The following is a 17,095-nucleotide window of genomic DNA, read 5'->3' on the forward strand; positions in this document are numbered from 1 at the left end:
CGCTTCATTGCAAATCTTAAGTCCCCTTTTTCGATTTGTTTTGGTTTTTTCACCCAGTACCTCTTTAATAACATGTAGTATAATTTGTAAGTAGAATGCTTTCTCCCGATGACCAGGTAATTGTACAGGGAAGTTAAAACAAATAACAGATAACGGTACATGGACTAAGCAATATAAGACTAAATTACCACCTAAAGATATCAATAACAAAACAATGGTACTTTTAGGGAAGTATGCTATAAGGACTGAGATCGTCATCAAGAACATAACAGAACAGGTGTTCCATTTTCAGTATCTAGAATGTGACATAACTTTTGAAGAAGAAAAAGACATAAATAAGAACATCAACACTTATCGACATGATGAGAATATTCAAGGGTAAAACTAGAAAAGACACCCAAATGAATTTCTAGTCATGGCACAGCCCACAGCACTATATGGAGCAAAAAATTAGACATTGTGTCCGTCACTTTGTGCTGTTACTGTAAGTTCTTTTTATCAATAAAGAGTTGAATAAACTGACGCACAAAAATTACGGACGAAAGCGTCACTGCACAGTGAGAAGGCTCCATGGAACTAGTACAATACATAGAAAGAACTATTACAATATAGTACAGAAAATAACTGAAGGAAATATGCAATGAGACAAACAGAACTGACACATTTATTCAAAGTAAATAATTGCATTGAATTCAATGCGATTCATGATGGTCCCCCGGACATTACAAAAGATGGGACATGGATCCTAATAGGGCGCGTGACCACCACGGATGGCAACGCACGCGACGTTCTGCCATGCTGGCCACAAGGTTCCTGAGGTGTTCTCGTGGTCGGGAGCTCCGTTCCTCCACCAGCGAGGTTTACAACTACTGGATGGTCGCTGGAACGTGTGGACGCACTACAACGTACTCCCCAACGCATCCCACAAGTCGCGAGAGCGGGTAGGCCATTCCATTCGCTCTCGTTCCAAGAGCTCATCCACCTGCACAGTTCGATGCGGTCGCACATTGTCATCCACAAAAATGAAGTCAGGGCTGAACGCACCCCTGAAAAAACGCAAATGTCGAAGGAATACAGATGACCGGTGAGTGTACCGTGTTTAAAGACTTGGAGTTCAGCATGCCCATGCAACATGATACCTCCACACACCATAACATCTGGAGCGCCAAAACGACTATGTTCGACAACATTTCTGGGTGCACTGTGTGTTCCCACCTATCGCCACGTAAGGGTACCTAATTGCGTTGGGGAGACGTATTGCAATACGTCCACGTGCACCAACAATCATCCAGGAGGTGTGTATGAAGTTGATGGAGGAATGGATTGCCCTCCCACAAGTACTCCTTATCAACTTTGTGGCCAGCACGAGCACGTTGCAGAGTGTGACGTCCCCTCTCCCCTTTTTGTTGTCGCTGTTGATGTTGAGCCGCTACTGCTACAGCTCGGTCGGTGGAATGGAGACGCGACGCGCAGTGATGGTTGTCCCCGTTGGATAACGTGGAACAGCACCTGAAAATCTCTAAAGAAAATTGTTCCTCGTGTGATGAATGAAAGTCCGTTTGCGAGTCCGCACAGTTCAAAATGGTTCAAATGGCTCTGAGGACTATGCGATTTAACTTCTGAGGTCATCAGTCACCTAGAACTTAGAACTAATTAAACCTAACTAACCTAAGGACATCACACACATCCATGCCCGAGGCAGGATTCGAACCTGCGACCGTAGAGTCCGCACAGTCTTCTCAGCGATGCGAACTGCTGATTTTAATTGTCTGTTATGGTTTTATGATGATTTGCTGTGCCCGATTAGTTAGTTATTGCAGTATTGAGTGAATCATTCATCACCGGAGTCGTTTCACACCGCTGAAGCGAGGAAAAATTCACTTGCGGTTCAGTATCAGTAGTTGTTGTTGCGTTGCTAGGCAGAATTGTTCACTAAGGCACGACGCAAATCCAGATATAATCTATAATGCTATCTTGCTTTCGTGCATCGTGATATTTTTTCAGTAAAACACTGCTTTCAGTGCTCAACGTTCATCAAGTTACTCTTTCAATTGACATGTTCACAGTTAATTAATTTTGATCATCAACTAACACACAGTCCAGTTAATGATGGAGCCAGCACGTGAGATTTCCATTACTGACGAACAATTTTATTGTTCCTTCTTAGCAATTAGTTTATAATCATCACACCACGCACATACTGATGGATCAGATCAATTACGATTCTTTTCAGTTCGGTTATCGTGACAATTACGACAACGTTTACAATCGGCGTATTTGTATTACCTTCGTGTGGTCGTGTTAATGTTTCCTGCTCCTGGCTAATCAGGTATTGCAGTCTTCGATACTATGTGCATTCTCCATTGTAACTTTGATGAAGGTTGAGTCCAACAATAATATCTCCAATAATTAAAGTTCATTAACTCGTCGTACACTATCAGAATATCACATCAGTTCAAGTTCTCTAGTCAGAATAACTGAGAACAAATCCGCGCTTCTCTGTCACACAATATTACTTTTTTAAAAAAGAAACAATCTCGTAGCGTTCCGTTTGTAGTACTATAACAAACGGTGCTCTCTCTCGATAGCAAAAAGCTAGCAAGCGAATGACTTTTCCATGATCGAGCATTGTAGACGCACTGAATTTCCTTTTCGCCGCGTTTACAACTCTCTTTCACAATAAATATTATCTCTGACCGACATATTACTTTGGACGTAACTTTCGTCGTACTGATTTGCAGTTATTACTAAGATGTTTGATAGCTAATTAAAATAACCTTTCTTTCTTTCTAGCTTTATATCATGACATACTCAGAAATTATTGAAATTGGTGTTCACCAAAACTTTAAGGTGTTATATTATTGTCAAAGTTGTTGTACCTGTCAGGATAACACTGTTCCTACTTTAAATTATCATGACATTCTTATTTGGGTTTTCGGGTTTCTTGGGGTGTTACAAGAGATAGCAATGCCACCCGTGGTGATCACACAGGTACCGCCTCTTGTTATGCCCAGGGGAATGAATCACAGCGACTTCAGGGTAATTATTGTCTTTGAAGAAACGTGTAAATATGAATGACACACACATACCAATATTTACACACACATAACAATATTTACTCAACGATACAACGCCTAATATCTGTCCCCATGAGTGAAGACAACTTCCAAATGAAATTAAATGCAATCAAACAAACAGCGTCGAATGATGGCTATGCTGCTGCCTGACTTCATAACGCACAAAAAGCACAAAAACGCGTGTACTCTCTTCTTTACCCTCTCCTTGACCCAGTACCTCAAGAACGCAATAGATGGCGCAGGGAAAGTCTTACTGGAAGTAGCCAGAAAGCTTAACTATTTATGTTCTGGCCTAATGACACGTGTCGACACGAAGATCAAGAACGCAAGAGCAGAGAGAGCTGTGAGACGACGTCAGCCAATAGCACACTGACTAGGACGTCACCACGACAGGAGCGGTCTCTACAAGAAGAGAGTATAAGCGCATCTCCTGCCAGCCGCAGCGGCACATTAGGAGACGGACACTAGCCGAGGCACTAGCAGAGAGGCCTGGAAGAGCAGTGACATCAACGATAGCAGTGAATTTTGAGCGAGTGTGAATGACTTGCATGGACGTTGTATATAGTAAAGGGCACTGACTGTTTGAATGTCGCCAATCGCTTGCGACACGTTCTTGTAAGCCAAAGTTAAGTATTGTCCATCTACTTTATTGTAATAAATATCATTTAATGTGATTTGCTTGAATTGTTGTATAGCTGTCCGAGAAAGCATCATCCTTTAGGCACCCTATAAGAGATGAGTGGCCAGGATCCCACATTTTATGTGCACAATACTGTTGGTAATTTTTGCCTGACAATAAAGACAGGACCACAGCTTTGGAAAAGTGTGGAATATATAAATTACTTGTAATTGTGGCAGATTCTATGTAGATCAATTACTCAGTCACATGTCCCATTTACCTTTATTTCAGTTACTATGACTTCTCTCATTGAGTTAAAAAAATTGTATAATCAAAGCTGCTTCACCTACCTGGTTAATATCACTATTATCTCTTATCTGTTTGTAATTTAGGAACTATTAAAGACAACTTTGTTTTGTTTAGGCACATCTTTGGACTATATCACCGAAATTTATTGTTAAATTATTTTCTTCTATGTACAACTGTTGTAATTTGTCGACAGTTCGCTAGTTGATGTGTCACATATTTTATCTTAGTCAGATAATCTTACATCGCATTTCGATTGAAATAATCCCTCTTGTTTCATTCCTAACTCTAACATTAACCTTTTTCATCTCGGTAAATAGAACTGCTCTGTAGATTCACTAGTTTAAAGCCTTTGCTACAACAAAATTTCACTGCATCACATAGTTATCATCGTACCTGAAAATGACGTAACAAAAATGGTTCAAATGGCTCTGAGCACTATGGGACTTAACTTCTAACGTCATCAGTCCCCTAGAACTTAGAACTACTTAAACCTAACTAACCTAAGGACATCACACACATCCATGCCCGAGGCAGGATTCGAACCTGCGACCGTTGCGGCCGCGCGTTTCCAGACTGTAGCGCCTAGAACCGCTCGGCCAGCCCGGCCGGCAAAATGACGTAACAACCGAAAACCAGTTTGTGCAGCAAATAATAAATATCGCAGAATATTACACCAGTGTTGTGTGTGTTCTATTCGTAATGTATTAAATTTTCTACTAAGAAACGACGGAACAGTAAGTAAATGCAAATGTGTGATTTCTATTCGTCTCCTTGCTTATTTCTACCTGTTACATTTTGTACTATACTGCAGCAGTATAGTCCAGTAGTATTGCAAGGCATCCGCATTTTACGGGTCTTACATGAGTTTCATAATTACGATACAGAATAAAATCCCCCAAAAAATAACTCTATATTGTTAACAGGAGGCGATTGTAATAATCTCATTTACCGAATAACAAAACAATATCGACCCATATAACGACAGAGGCATGCGTAAATGAGATAAAGTGAACGCAGCTTGGAGGCGGACTGTGCACGTGGCTAATGGCATTGGGAAACCACAATTAACATTAACAAAAGAAGGTCCAGCTACAGTGCAGAAAGAAATAAGGCGAGAACAATATAATACCTTTTTAAATAAACACAGCCGAGGCTGTGACTAGACAGCATTAACAAGGCTAGCAGCGACCCGGCAAGATAAATAAAAATTCACCTAAAACGAGGAAGCGGTTGGCTGAAGCCATACTGTGTGACGTAGAAGAGACACGGTGGGGAGAGTCATGTCATATAAAAGCATTTTTGAGAACTAAATGAACAGAGCTCTCTTGTCTCGCAGCAGGCACGCCTATGTGTGGAAAAATAGCGAAGACGTTGAGAACTTTACGTCTGCGAAGTGAGGGCGGTAAGCTTCACGTATCGTGCCGACAGATGTAAAGTGGTAGTTGATATTCCTGCGGAAATTTTCGTGGGGAGAGCATTGTGCACGTCGCTCCATTCCTTAGCGAGTGTGCAATAGCCATTATTTTGACTAGAGAAAATTTAAAATTCTACGGAACACAGGAAAGTTGACACTGAGTGATTCAGTCAAGGCTAGAGTAGGGAACTAGCGTTTCAGATCCAGTGTGGAGACAACACAGTCACAGTTCCCGATTGGTAATGTACCAACGTTCATTAGGCGACATTAAATGTTGAGTCGAGAGTTTGCTCACTCCAACCTGCATATGCTTTGAATATATAATTTCAAGAGTTGAATACTAACATACCCTCTATTGAGTACATGAGAGTTTGATTAGTTTAAAAGATAAAATTTGATTCTTTGCCAACTTAGTCCATTGAACAGCTGTGACAATGTAGATGTAAATTTCACTGATGAAGATTTAATTGTTTTGCTAGTTATAACATTCTCATATATAGAGATAAATATTTAATAATCACATGTTCAATGTCTAAATGTTAATTATTTTGTTGAGAGTTGAAAGTAATTGAACTTGCTTCTTATGTATCACTTGAACGCTGAAAGCAGTGATAAATTAAATATATAATGAAAAAGGGAGAGGTTATGTTGTCATTTTGGAAAAAATCCCAAACTCTCATTTATTTCACTTTGAGCATTCTTGTTATGTCACAGCAGAATTTCTAATTAACTTGAGACGATCCGCACCTAACATTAGCGGTATTACAGGGTCAAAATTAATAGTTATGTAAAATGTCTGTTTACCACCCTGGGCTTGAGAAGACATGAAGATACGTTATCGACTCGTGCGCGATCACAAAATAGCTTTACCCACCAGCACTTTACACAAAAATGAATACACGTTACAGTATGGTCTAAATTTCATCGAGTGTTACTTGGCAGTGACACACCATGCAGAAGTTACTTTCCTTCTTAAGTTGTGTTTATCATTGAATTTAGTTTCGAGCATTAGGACCTGGTCTCAAAGCTCTACGTATATGAACCTTATCCAAATGTATAATTTTGACCGGAAAGGCTTGAGACACGCTGTACGCTGAAATTCAGACAGGTGAGAATGGTTCTTTTTAGTCGTTTGCTGAGCGCACAGTAAGCAGCCTGCGGGAATACTCACCGCTGCATTCTTCATCGTCCGTCTCGGGGTGTCCCGGTTTACAGAGACACACGCGGCCCGACGAACTGTTGCTCTCTGTGTTGTTGGGAGTCGTGCACTCCCCGAAAGGCAGGCACTCCCTGTCCTCCGAACACGCCCAGCGCAGGCCTGCAAAGGAGGCAGCAGTCTCAAATGTGGGTCGGCGCCACAGCGGAGACGTCCTCGTGTTAATGTTCATTTTATTTGATTGTTGCTGCTTTACTTTTGATTTCTCCGTTTATGCATACTACATAGGCAAACACATAGGCGATTCAAATATTTATCATTCTAATTTGTATCAGTTTAAGTAGGCTGTTTAGGTTTTTATGTTGGTAACACCACTTAGTGCTCTGTATGAAAATCACTAACTGTGCTGTGTGCAATCTATGGATGGTTTGCATTGTTGGAATAATTGCTATTGTAGTGTTTGGCAGTTGGATGTGAACAGCGCGTAGCGTTGCGCAGTTGGAGGTGAGCTGCCAGCAGTGGTGGATGTGGGAAGAGAGATGGCAGAGTTTTGAGAGCGGACGATCTGGACGTGTGCCCGCCAGAAAAACAAATTTTTAAGATTGGATGTCATGAACTGATATATATATATATATATATATATATATATATATAATGACTTTTGAACACTATGAAGGTAAATACATTTTTTGTTCTCTATGAAATTCTTTCATTTGCTAACTATGCCTATCAGTAGTTAGTGACTTCAATAGTTAGAATCTTTTATTTAGCTGGCAGTATCGGCGCTCGCTGTATTGTAGTAGTTCGAGTAACGAAGATTTTTGTGATGTAAGTGATTCATGAAAAGGTATAGGTTATTGTTAGTCACGGCCATTCTTTTGTAGGGATTATTGAAAGTCAGATTGCGTTGCGCTAAAAATATTGTTTGTCTGTTTAGTGTTGATCAGACTAAGTAAAGAGAGAAATGTCTGAGTACATTCAGTTTTGCTCAGCTGTTTGACAATCAAATAACGTAAGAGGTTTACCAGCACAGTAATTCATAAATTTTTCTAAGGGGATGTTTCACAGTTTGTCGCTCCTAAACTATCTCTAAGATGATGAATGAAAGGGTACCAGCTTAACTAAATCGAGCAGGTGGTATCTTGAATAGGGAAACCAATACAACTCTGGATGTACGCTTAGAACAACGCTTTTGCATCCGTCGATAAGCAACGGCAGTGTCTAGAGAACAGGTAAGATGTAGCTATCAACCTATCCCTAAAAATAAAATCAAGTAACATAGCTGAACACTAAAATCAAGGAATAACAAATAGGAAACAGAGAATCATCAACATCACAAAGACAGAAATCCCACACAGATAAAAGTACAAGACGAGAGAAAGACGGAAAAGGAAACAAAAGCTGGTACCCAAAGACATACAATTATAAATAATAAACAATTCGATTCAAAAATATTTCCCAAAGAAAATGGAAAAACCATATTCTATTATCAGACATATGTGAATTAAAATGCAACGCACGTGATGACAAATTTTATCTAGGCATTCTACTTATATGTAGCTCACAAATCGTAAGTCAGAAGAACATAAAACAACTGATTCCTCCGAAAAGTGATCACATTGAGAAATATATTTCATGCTACTGCCTTCGTGCCTAAGAAACATGTAGGAAAATGTATGAAAAGTTTCTAGCGAATCAGGGTCGTAATTTCAGAAGCACCGTAATACCTATGGTTTGGAATGGAACAGTTATTGGTAGAAGACAACATTATTGCACCTGGGAGTGAGTGCGCTTCTGTGGGCTTGTCGTGAGCCAGTGTGTAGTCGGGGCAGATAGTACTTGCACAACTAGAGTTGCGCTCTAGCTGGTTTTAGTACACTACATAAATAACGTAGTAAATGGTAAGATTACTGGTAGTATTGCTAGAATTGGTCGGTAAAGAAACAGGAAGGATGTAAGAGAGAAAATCGGAGCCGATGACTTCCCTTTTTTTCTTGTTTGTTTAGCTGTTTCTTTTGCACATAAATAGAACCATACATCATTCAGTTCATTTCAGTATTTTATAGGTTAAAGACTATAAACTGCATTTTATAAGTAATAAAAATTAGTTGATCCGGTAACGTTTGCGCTTTTATGTAAGCAAAGCAATTACTTTTGATGCCAGTGTAGTCTACACACACAAACATAAAAAAAATTATTCTTGTTACCTTGTACTCGGTAGAACGGTCTTCATCATGATAAAAGGCAAGAGCTTCCTGTTATTATGATAAATACAGAAGTTTTTTCTGAATAACAGGAAAAAAGTTTTACATAAATTCCACGAAGTATTATAGCGATGTTTGACATATTTTTGTTTTGCGGTTTTTTTATTTCACATTTTTGTTGAAGAAATTGCGCTTTCTAGCGCTACGTGATAAAACTGTATTGTTTTTTTTATTTTTACAAAAGCATCGCTCTGTTGCACGTTACAGATCAACAGTTTTCGAATAAAACATAAATTAAACACTGACGATTTCAGTTTTTCTATAAATATTGTTTATTCTTAAGTAACAGACAGAGGGATAACTACGCAGAACAAAAATGTTCCGTTGCTTACCCGGCCCTTCAAATATTCACACTCGGTTTGTAGGCGGTTCATCGCTTCCAGTATTTAGGGGAATTTAGTGACACTGGTCGTATGCGTAACGAAAGCGATCGTTATGAAGTAGCGGCCGAGAGGAATGCAACTCGTCTAACGTTTAGGTATCACGGATACGAAATTAACTGACCGAAGCTACTAGGAAAAGTTCTGTAGTCTACGCTTGCTTATGGTAGTCTACGTAACCCACGGTAGCTTTACTACTCTTTGTACAACTAATCTGAAAGCACTGATAGTGTAATGTGTTCTTAGTCACCGCGGTACTACGTGTTTACTGCTAACGCCGCCACGTGTTTCCAATAACGACCAAGTGAAATAGTATCGTGGTTGAATAAAACTTGGCGAGTGTCATCTACTGAATACGGCGTACTTATCCTTGCACATATCCGACACTTGCCGACGTGATCTAAAAAGTTTCTCCAATGGCAAGGTGTTCCAGCCCACGGTGTTGGCTGCCTATTTCACAGTCGTTTTCCGAAGCCCGTTCCTCTAAACAAACAACTTATACATTAGTTATTGACTAAATCGTAATGCAAACAAAAAAAAGCGTACATTTTGTCCCCAAATTATTTGTACCACATGTCTGCGAGTGTCTTTTACGTATACATTGAAAAGTCACTTCTATAGTACAAACTAGAAGAACATTTGACACCGAATGGAAATACCACGTAAGTGTATAGAACTAAAGAACAAATCACTCTTACTTCGTAGGATATTTACACCAACAGAATCATAAAATTACTACAAGACACACAGACGTGGAAATTGCAAGGATACGAAATGGGAAACAGTGCCGTCGTCTTACAAGAAAACTACCACAGTCATAAAATAGTTATATAAAACAAATCGTTCCTTGCGCTCACACTAGCCTGACAAACCAGATAATTTTTAAATTAACAGCCGATATTTGCAGCATAAAATTATAGCCAAATGAGCCTACATTTCCGCACCGACATTCTTCCATCCTCTTCCCCTTTCTCGTGACCGGTCAAATGGATCCGCAATTTCCCTACCATCCACTCACTTATCCTACAACCCCAACCATCCACAAACTGGTATCTTAGTTTCATCTTACAACATACACACACACACACACACACACACACACACACACACACACACACACACACACACACACACACACAAAAATGGTTCAAATGGCTCTGAGCTCTATGGGACTTAACATCTATGGTCATCAGTCCCCTAGAACTTAGAACTACTTAAACCTAACTAACCTAAGGACAGCACACAACACCCAGCCATCACGAGGCAGAGAAAATCCCTGACCCCGCCGGGAATCGAACCCGGGTGTGGGAAGCGAGAACGCTACCGCACGACCACGAGATGCGGGCACACACGCACACACACAACATTACGACAGCGAACAGTACAGACTGTAAAAAGGGTATAGCTACAGAAGAAATCGCATTTAAAGGACACGTAGGCTTCTAAAAAGCCGATAAAACTGATTGTGAAACGACTTCAAGGTTTTGGCGACAGCTGACTTTGCATATAACGAGAGTAAAAAGCAGATGTTCCCCAAACTTGCACAAAGGTGCAATACACACCGTAAGCAATGTGTACAGAACATAACATTAATAACCAAGACTATTTTGATTCTATGAAATTGAAAACGTAAAAAACGTTTTGACTCTTTAAAATGCTAAAATAAACATAACTGATGTTTTACAAATAAAATAAACTTGATTGGTTAAAAACTGTGTAAAACTGGGACATTATAACTTCTGCATGGTGTTTCAGATTAGGTGTTTTTCTCTGTAAGCGAAATGAATATTAATTAGATAGGTAACACTAAGAAACGTTTTTCTGTCTCTCGAATTATTAGCATAGATTATTTAGTTATTTTCCAGAGAGTTACCGGCCATTAAAATGGCTACACCAAGAAGAAATGCAGATGATAAACGAGTATTCATTGGACAAATATACTAGAACTGACATGTGATTACATTTTCACGCAATTTGGGTACATAGATCCTGAGAAATCAGTATCTAGAACAACCACCACTGGCCGTAATAACGGCCTTGATACGGCTGGGCATTGAGTGAAACAGAGCTTGGATGGCATGTACAGGTACAGCTGCCCATGCAGCTTCAACACGATACCACAGTTCATCAAGTGTAGTGACTGGCGTATTGTGACGAGCTAGTTGCTCGGCACCATTGACCAGCTGGTGAGAGATCTGAAGAATGTGCTGACCAGGGCAGCAGTCGAACATTTTCTGTATCCAGAAAGGCCCGTACAGGACCTGCAACATGCGGTCGTGCATTATGCCGCTGGAATGTAGGGTTCCGCAGGCATCGAATGAAGGGTAGAGCCACGGGTCGTAACACATCTGAAATGTAACGACCACTGTTCAAAGTGCCGTCAATGCGAACAAGAGGTGACCGAGACGTGTAGCCCACGGCACCCCATACCACCACGCCGGATGATATGCCAGTATGGCGATGACGAATACACGCTTCCAATGTGCGTTCATCGCGATGTCGCCAAACACGGATGCGACCATCATGATGCTGTAAACAGAACCTGGATTCATCCGACAAAATGACGTTTCGCCATTCGTGCACCCGGCGTCGTCATTGAGTACACCATCGCAGGCGCTCCTGTCTGTAATGCAGCGTAAAGGGTAACCGCAGCCATGGTCTCCGAGCTGATAGTCCATGCTGCTGCAAACGTCGTCGAATTGTTCGTGCAGATGGTTGTTGTCTTGCAAACGTCCCCATCTGTTGACTCAGGGATCGAGATGTGGCTGCGCGATCCGTTACAGCCATGCGGATAAGATGTCTCTCATCTCGACTGCTAGTCATACGATGCCGTTGGGATCCAGCACGGCGTTCTGTATTACCCTCCTAAACCCACCGATTCCATATTCTGCCAACAGTCATTGGATCTCGACCAACGCGAGCAGAAATGTCGCGATACGATAAACCACAATCGCGATAGGCTTCAATCTGACCTTTACCAAAGTCGGAAACGTGATGGTACTCATTTCTCTTCCATACAAGATTCATCACAACGTTTCACCAGGCAACGTCGGTCAACTGCTGTTTGTGTATGAGAAATCGGTTGGAAACTTTCCTCATATCAGCACGTTGTAGGTGTCGCCGGCGGCTCCAACCTTGTGTGAATGCTCTTTAGAACTAATCATTTGCATGTCACAGCATCTTCTTCCTGTCGGTTAAATTTCGCGTCTGTAGCACGTCATCTTCGTGGTGTACCAATTTTAATGGTCAGTAGTACGTTATTTTTTCTGTCATGTACTTGATGTATTTAAACCAACAAATCAGTTTAAATCAAATTTCCATTCATTTTAGTTATGGAGCTAAAATTTCTCTAATATTAAGGGCAAGATACAACATAATGGACGTACCTAGTTGTGTTCGGATGGATATTGTAATGGCAGAATGTTCATTTAAGTAAGGTTTTCAGATTAATTCCCATTTTTCTGCATGCACAACTCAACGCACCTATTACCTGACCAGAGAACGAAAGGTAATGCCGCTGGTGTTACAGAGCGACAGGCTACATCGATAAAGTGTGTGAAGTTATGTTCGCTTACATTGTACAACGTACCGGTAATCTTACGATGGTGTAGAGATCTACATCTAAGTCTACATATAGTACGTGACTACTCTGCAATTCGGCCCTAAGTGCAGGCAGAGGGTTTATCGAACCAATTTCTCATTACACCGTTCCACTCTTGAAAAGCGCGCGGGAAAAAAGAACGCTTAAATCTTTTTCTCATTTTATTACGATCGTAATTTCTCCCTATGTAGGAGGGCATCAACTGAAGAATTTCGCATTCGGGGGAGAAAGCCATAGAAATTTCGCGAAAAGTTCTCGCCGAAACCAAAAATTCCTTTGTTGTAATGATTGTCACCCCAGCTCGCGCATCATATCCGTGGCACTCTCTTCCCTGATCCACGATAATACAAAATGAGCTGCCCTTCTTTGAACTTCTTCGATGACCTTCGCCACTTCTCTCTGGTAAGGATCCCATATCGCATAGCTACACTCTAGCAGAGGACGGACAAGAGTAGTGCAGGCAGTCTCTTTAGTCGATTTGTTTCACCTTCTAAGTGCTCTGCCAATAATGTAGATCCTTTGGTTCGCCTTCCCTATCAAATTAGCTACGTGGTCGTTCCAATTTCAGTTGTTCGGAATTATTATATCTACGCGTTTAGTTGAATTGACAGCCTTTAGATTTGTGTGATTTATCGTGTAACCGAAATTTAACAGACTCGTTTTAGTAATCATGTGGACAATCTCGCATTTTCCCCTTATTTAGGTTCAATTGCCATTTTTTGCATCATTCAGATATTTTGTCAAAATTATTTAGCGGTTGTTTTTGATCTTCTGATAACTTTACTAGACGGTAAACAACAGCATCAACTGCAAGCAATCGAGAACGGTTGTTTAGATCGTCTCTTAAACCGTTTATACAGATTAAAAACAGAAGATGGCCTGTAAAACTTCATTGGGGAACTCCAGATATCACTTTTATTTTAGTCAAAAACTTTCCGTCAATTATTATGAACTGTGCCCTTTCTGAATCCAGTCGCTCAATTGAGGATATGCTCCACAGGCACACAATTTGATCAGAAGCCACTTGTGAGGAATAGTACCAAAAGCCTTCAGGAAATCTAGAAATATCGAATCAATTTGAGATCTCCTCTCGCAGCAGCCGTTACTCAAGGAGAATAAAGATCTAATTCTGATGCACAAGACCGATATTTTCTGAATCCCTGTGAACTGTATGCCAATAGATCATTTTCTTGGAAGTAATTCATAATGTTCGAATACAATATGTGTTCCATTATATTATTCCTCGAGTATTGTTATGACCAGTGCAACTTTCGAGTCTTTCGTCGAGCGAGCAGTGGTTTATGATCGCTAAATATGGAGCTGCTATCTGAACATACTCTGAAACGTACCTGGTTGATATACAGTCTGGATCGGAAAACCTGCCTTTATTAAGTGATTTAAGGTACTTCGCTACACGGTGAATATCTGTTTCTAAGTTATTCACGTTTGCTGCATTTATTAATTCCAGTTCTAGAAAATTTATTTGCCTTCTTTGGTGAAGTAATTTCGGGAAACCGTATTTAGTAACTCCGCTTTGGTGGCTCAGTCTTCACTAACATTACCATCGCTGTCGTACAGTGAAGGTATTGATTATGTCTTGTTACTGGTATACTTTACATACGAGCAGAATCTATCTGGGTTTAATGTCAGATTTCGAGACAGTTCCGTTGTGGAAACTGTCATAGGTATTGTAGGGAAGCAGCCTACTCACGCCTTATAAAATTCTCATCAGTCTTTCCATTGTGTGCCAGCCTAGTCCGCTGTAACTAGCTCTGACGTCATAAATGTTGCGCAATACTTTAAAAATCAAGTAAATAACCTGAAACGGTTCTAGCATGTCAGGAGTAATACTAAATCAATATGTGTTGAATGTTAGTTCAATAACTTTAACCATTTTCGAAATTTGGACGTTTTTCTGTAAAAATCATTGGCGCAACAGAAAAGAGCTAGAGACTTAAAACTTTATATTTAGATTCCTTTTTCATAATAATTTAGTAGAAAAAGTATTGAGGATCTCACAAATTAAAATTTTTGTTGAAATACATGATTTTCTGGTTTTTGTCTTAAAAATTAAGGAAACAAGATAGATTAAGTAGGCGAATAAATAAGGCCAGGATGTTTAGATTTAAGTAGATCCGCTATAATCATAAAGATGTGAGAAGTTTCAATTGGATAACTATAAAACTATAGCGATAGCGTATCTCCAAAGGGCAAGTTCAGAGCTCATCTACTGCATGTAGTGTAATTAAATTAATTCTCTGACCTAAAATAATTGACTTAGTCACGTCAGACTTTTATTATGATTACTTACCTGTGTGCTGAATGCACATTTAAATTGAGAGCTTCATCGGCCATCAGCAAAGGAAGCGATGATTTATTCAATAACTTAAAGTGGTGCATTACTAGCCCAGCGGCTAGTTGGGAGAGCCGATTTGATCAGGCGTTCCCTTAGCCGCCCGCACCGCGGCTTTATATATAAAGAACGCTTACGCGTAACCATGAAATCATTTTAGAGTGAAGTGTTAATTCTGGGATGACTTTAATGATATATCTTCAGTTTGCGTATGTCGTATTTTCACGTGCCGTCGCGGGACAAACATTCTATCATTATTTAGCGTGGCGTTTGATGAACATTATCATCAAATTATGGCGAGCATTCACTTAAACATTTAATTTGGACAGTTATAGTTGCATCAGCGCATTAGACTCTGAACTGCTCTGTTAGTCAGATTGTGTGGATTCTTTATTTTGATCTGTGACTTTCAGAATATAGCGAACGTTTTTACAGGATCGTTTTTGATTATGAATCTCAATCTTCTAATTCCTCAGAGCTTTAAGCTGTAGCTATAAGTGTATTTCTCAGATGAAGTGGGCACTAGGAATTCTAACTACAGGCTTCACGTTTTGCTAATCACTTTCCGGCTGCCAATATTGTAGTTAGAGAGCCAGTGTTGAGAACGGCAAAAGACAGCATAAACAATAGGAACATTTAACAACAATTAATTCCACCCGCCGCCCCACATATGGTTAATCGGCCGGGAAATGCATCTTTTTTACATTACAAACCAAACATTATATAACAGTATAAAATCCACCAGCCGCCCCACAATTGGTGCATCGGCCAGGAAATGCATCTACATTACATTACAAACTAAACATTATATAACAACATATAAAATCCACCAGCCGCCCCACAGTGTCTCGCACTGATGTCTGCGCTAAGTATCGGGCTTCTGAAAACTCCGCCAGTCTTGGGGATTTTGCATTGTTTTAAATCTTGCACCCTTTTTTTTATGCTTCTGAAATTGTGTTCTGACCTATTTGGTGTGCCGTGGGGGACCTGCTCCGTCTCTTATTAATTTAATTGGTATAAATCTCTCAATTACTGTCGATACTATTTCTCTGAACTTAAGCCACATCTGGTCTTCTCTTACATAGTTCGGAAGCAAAGCGTCAAGCGAATTTTTATCTGATTTTTTAAGCAGCTATATTTTAAGTTTAGTTTCAGTGGGTTTGGAAGTTGTGGTATTCAGCCTTTCTACAACGACATTTTGGTCACTAATCCCTGTATTCGTATTGATCCTTCCTACCTGATAAGTGTTACGTATTGCTAAGAGGTGAAGAGTGTTTTCACAACTATTTACACTTCTAGTGGGTCCCTGAACTAAGGCAGTTCGGAAAGCGCAAACAAACGAAGTTAGGTCTGCCATGTATATGGCATACACAACCAACTAATAGGTTGACGTGTTGCTAATGCTCGACAGACGCGATGCCAACGAATCAGCCATGCCTGATACGTGAGATGTTCTAGTTGAAAGCTCAATAAGTGCTAAACAAAGACTTCTAGGAGCAAGTAGTCTGGGAAATCGCGGCGGTACTAGACGAAGACTTTTAAGAAGTAGGGATACGGAAGTGTTTGTTTTGCCTCTGATGTACCAAGGTGCTAACGTCAACTTAAGAGAAGTTGCTGGAGTCACTAGTCTAAGCCTTACATCTGTGTGAGGAACTGTACACGGTCACAAGTTTACCCGTACCACATGAAAATGACACAGAAGCTGAATGGGGAAGACTTCAGTTGGATACTTACTTTCTGCAAATGTACAGTGAATAATTTCATTCTGGACACCTTAGAGAATATTATGTTCTATGGTGAATCCACGTTCACAAATTATGTCGGAATGAACCGTCATGATGCCCATTATGGGACACAGAACATGCTAGGAGAAAACATTGTCGATCGTCAAAACAGGTGGTCCGTTGATGTGTGATGTGCCA

The 17,095-nt window shown here is 40.2% G+C and overlaps 1 protein-coding gene across 1 annotated transcript in view; it reads right to left on the minus strand.

The window, feature by feature from the left end:
• Nucleotides 1-17,095, minus strand: part of LOC126188179 (uncharacterized) — a 93,698-nt gene that overhangs the window by 33,921 nt on the left and 42,682 nt on the right. Inside the window, exon 3 of the mRNA XM_049929700.1 lies at nucleotides 6,591-6,737. Coding sequence (XP_049785657.1) covers nucleotides 6,591-6,737 — 147 coding nt within the window. The remainder of the gene's footprint in view (nucleotides 1-6,590; nucleotides 6,738-17,095) is intronic.

The sequence above is a fragment of the Schistocerca cancellata genome, chromosome 5, assembly GCF_023864275.1.
Source record: "Schistocerca cancellata isolate TAMUIC-IGC-003103 chromosome 5, iqSchCanc2.1, whole genome shotgun sequence".
NCBI classification, from domain to species: domain Eukaryota; kingdom Metazoa; phylum Arthropoda; class Insecta; order Orthoptera; family Acrididae; genus Schistocerca; species Schistocerca cancellata.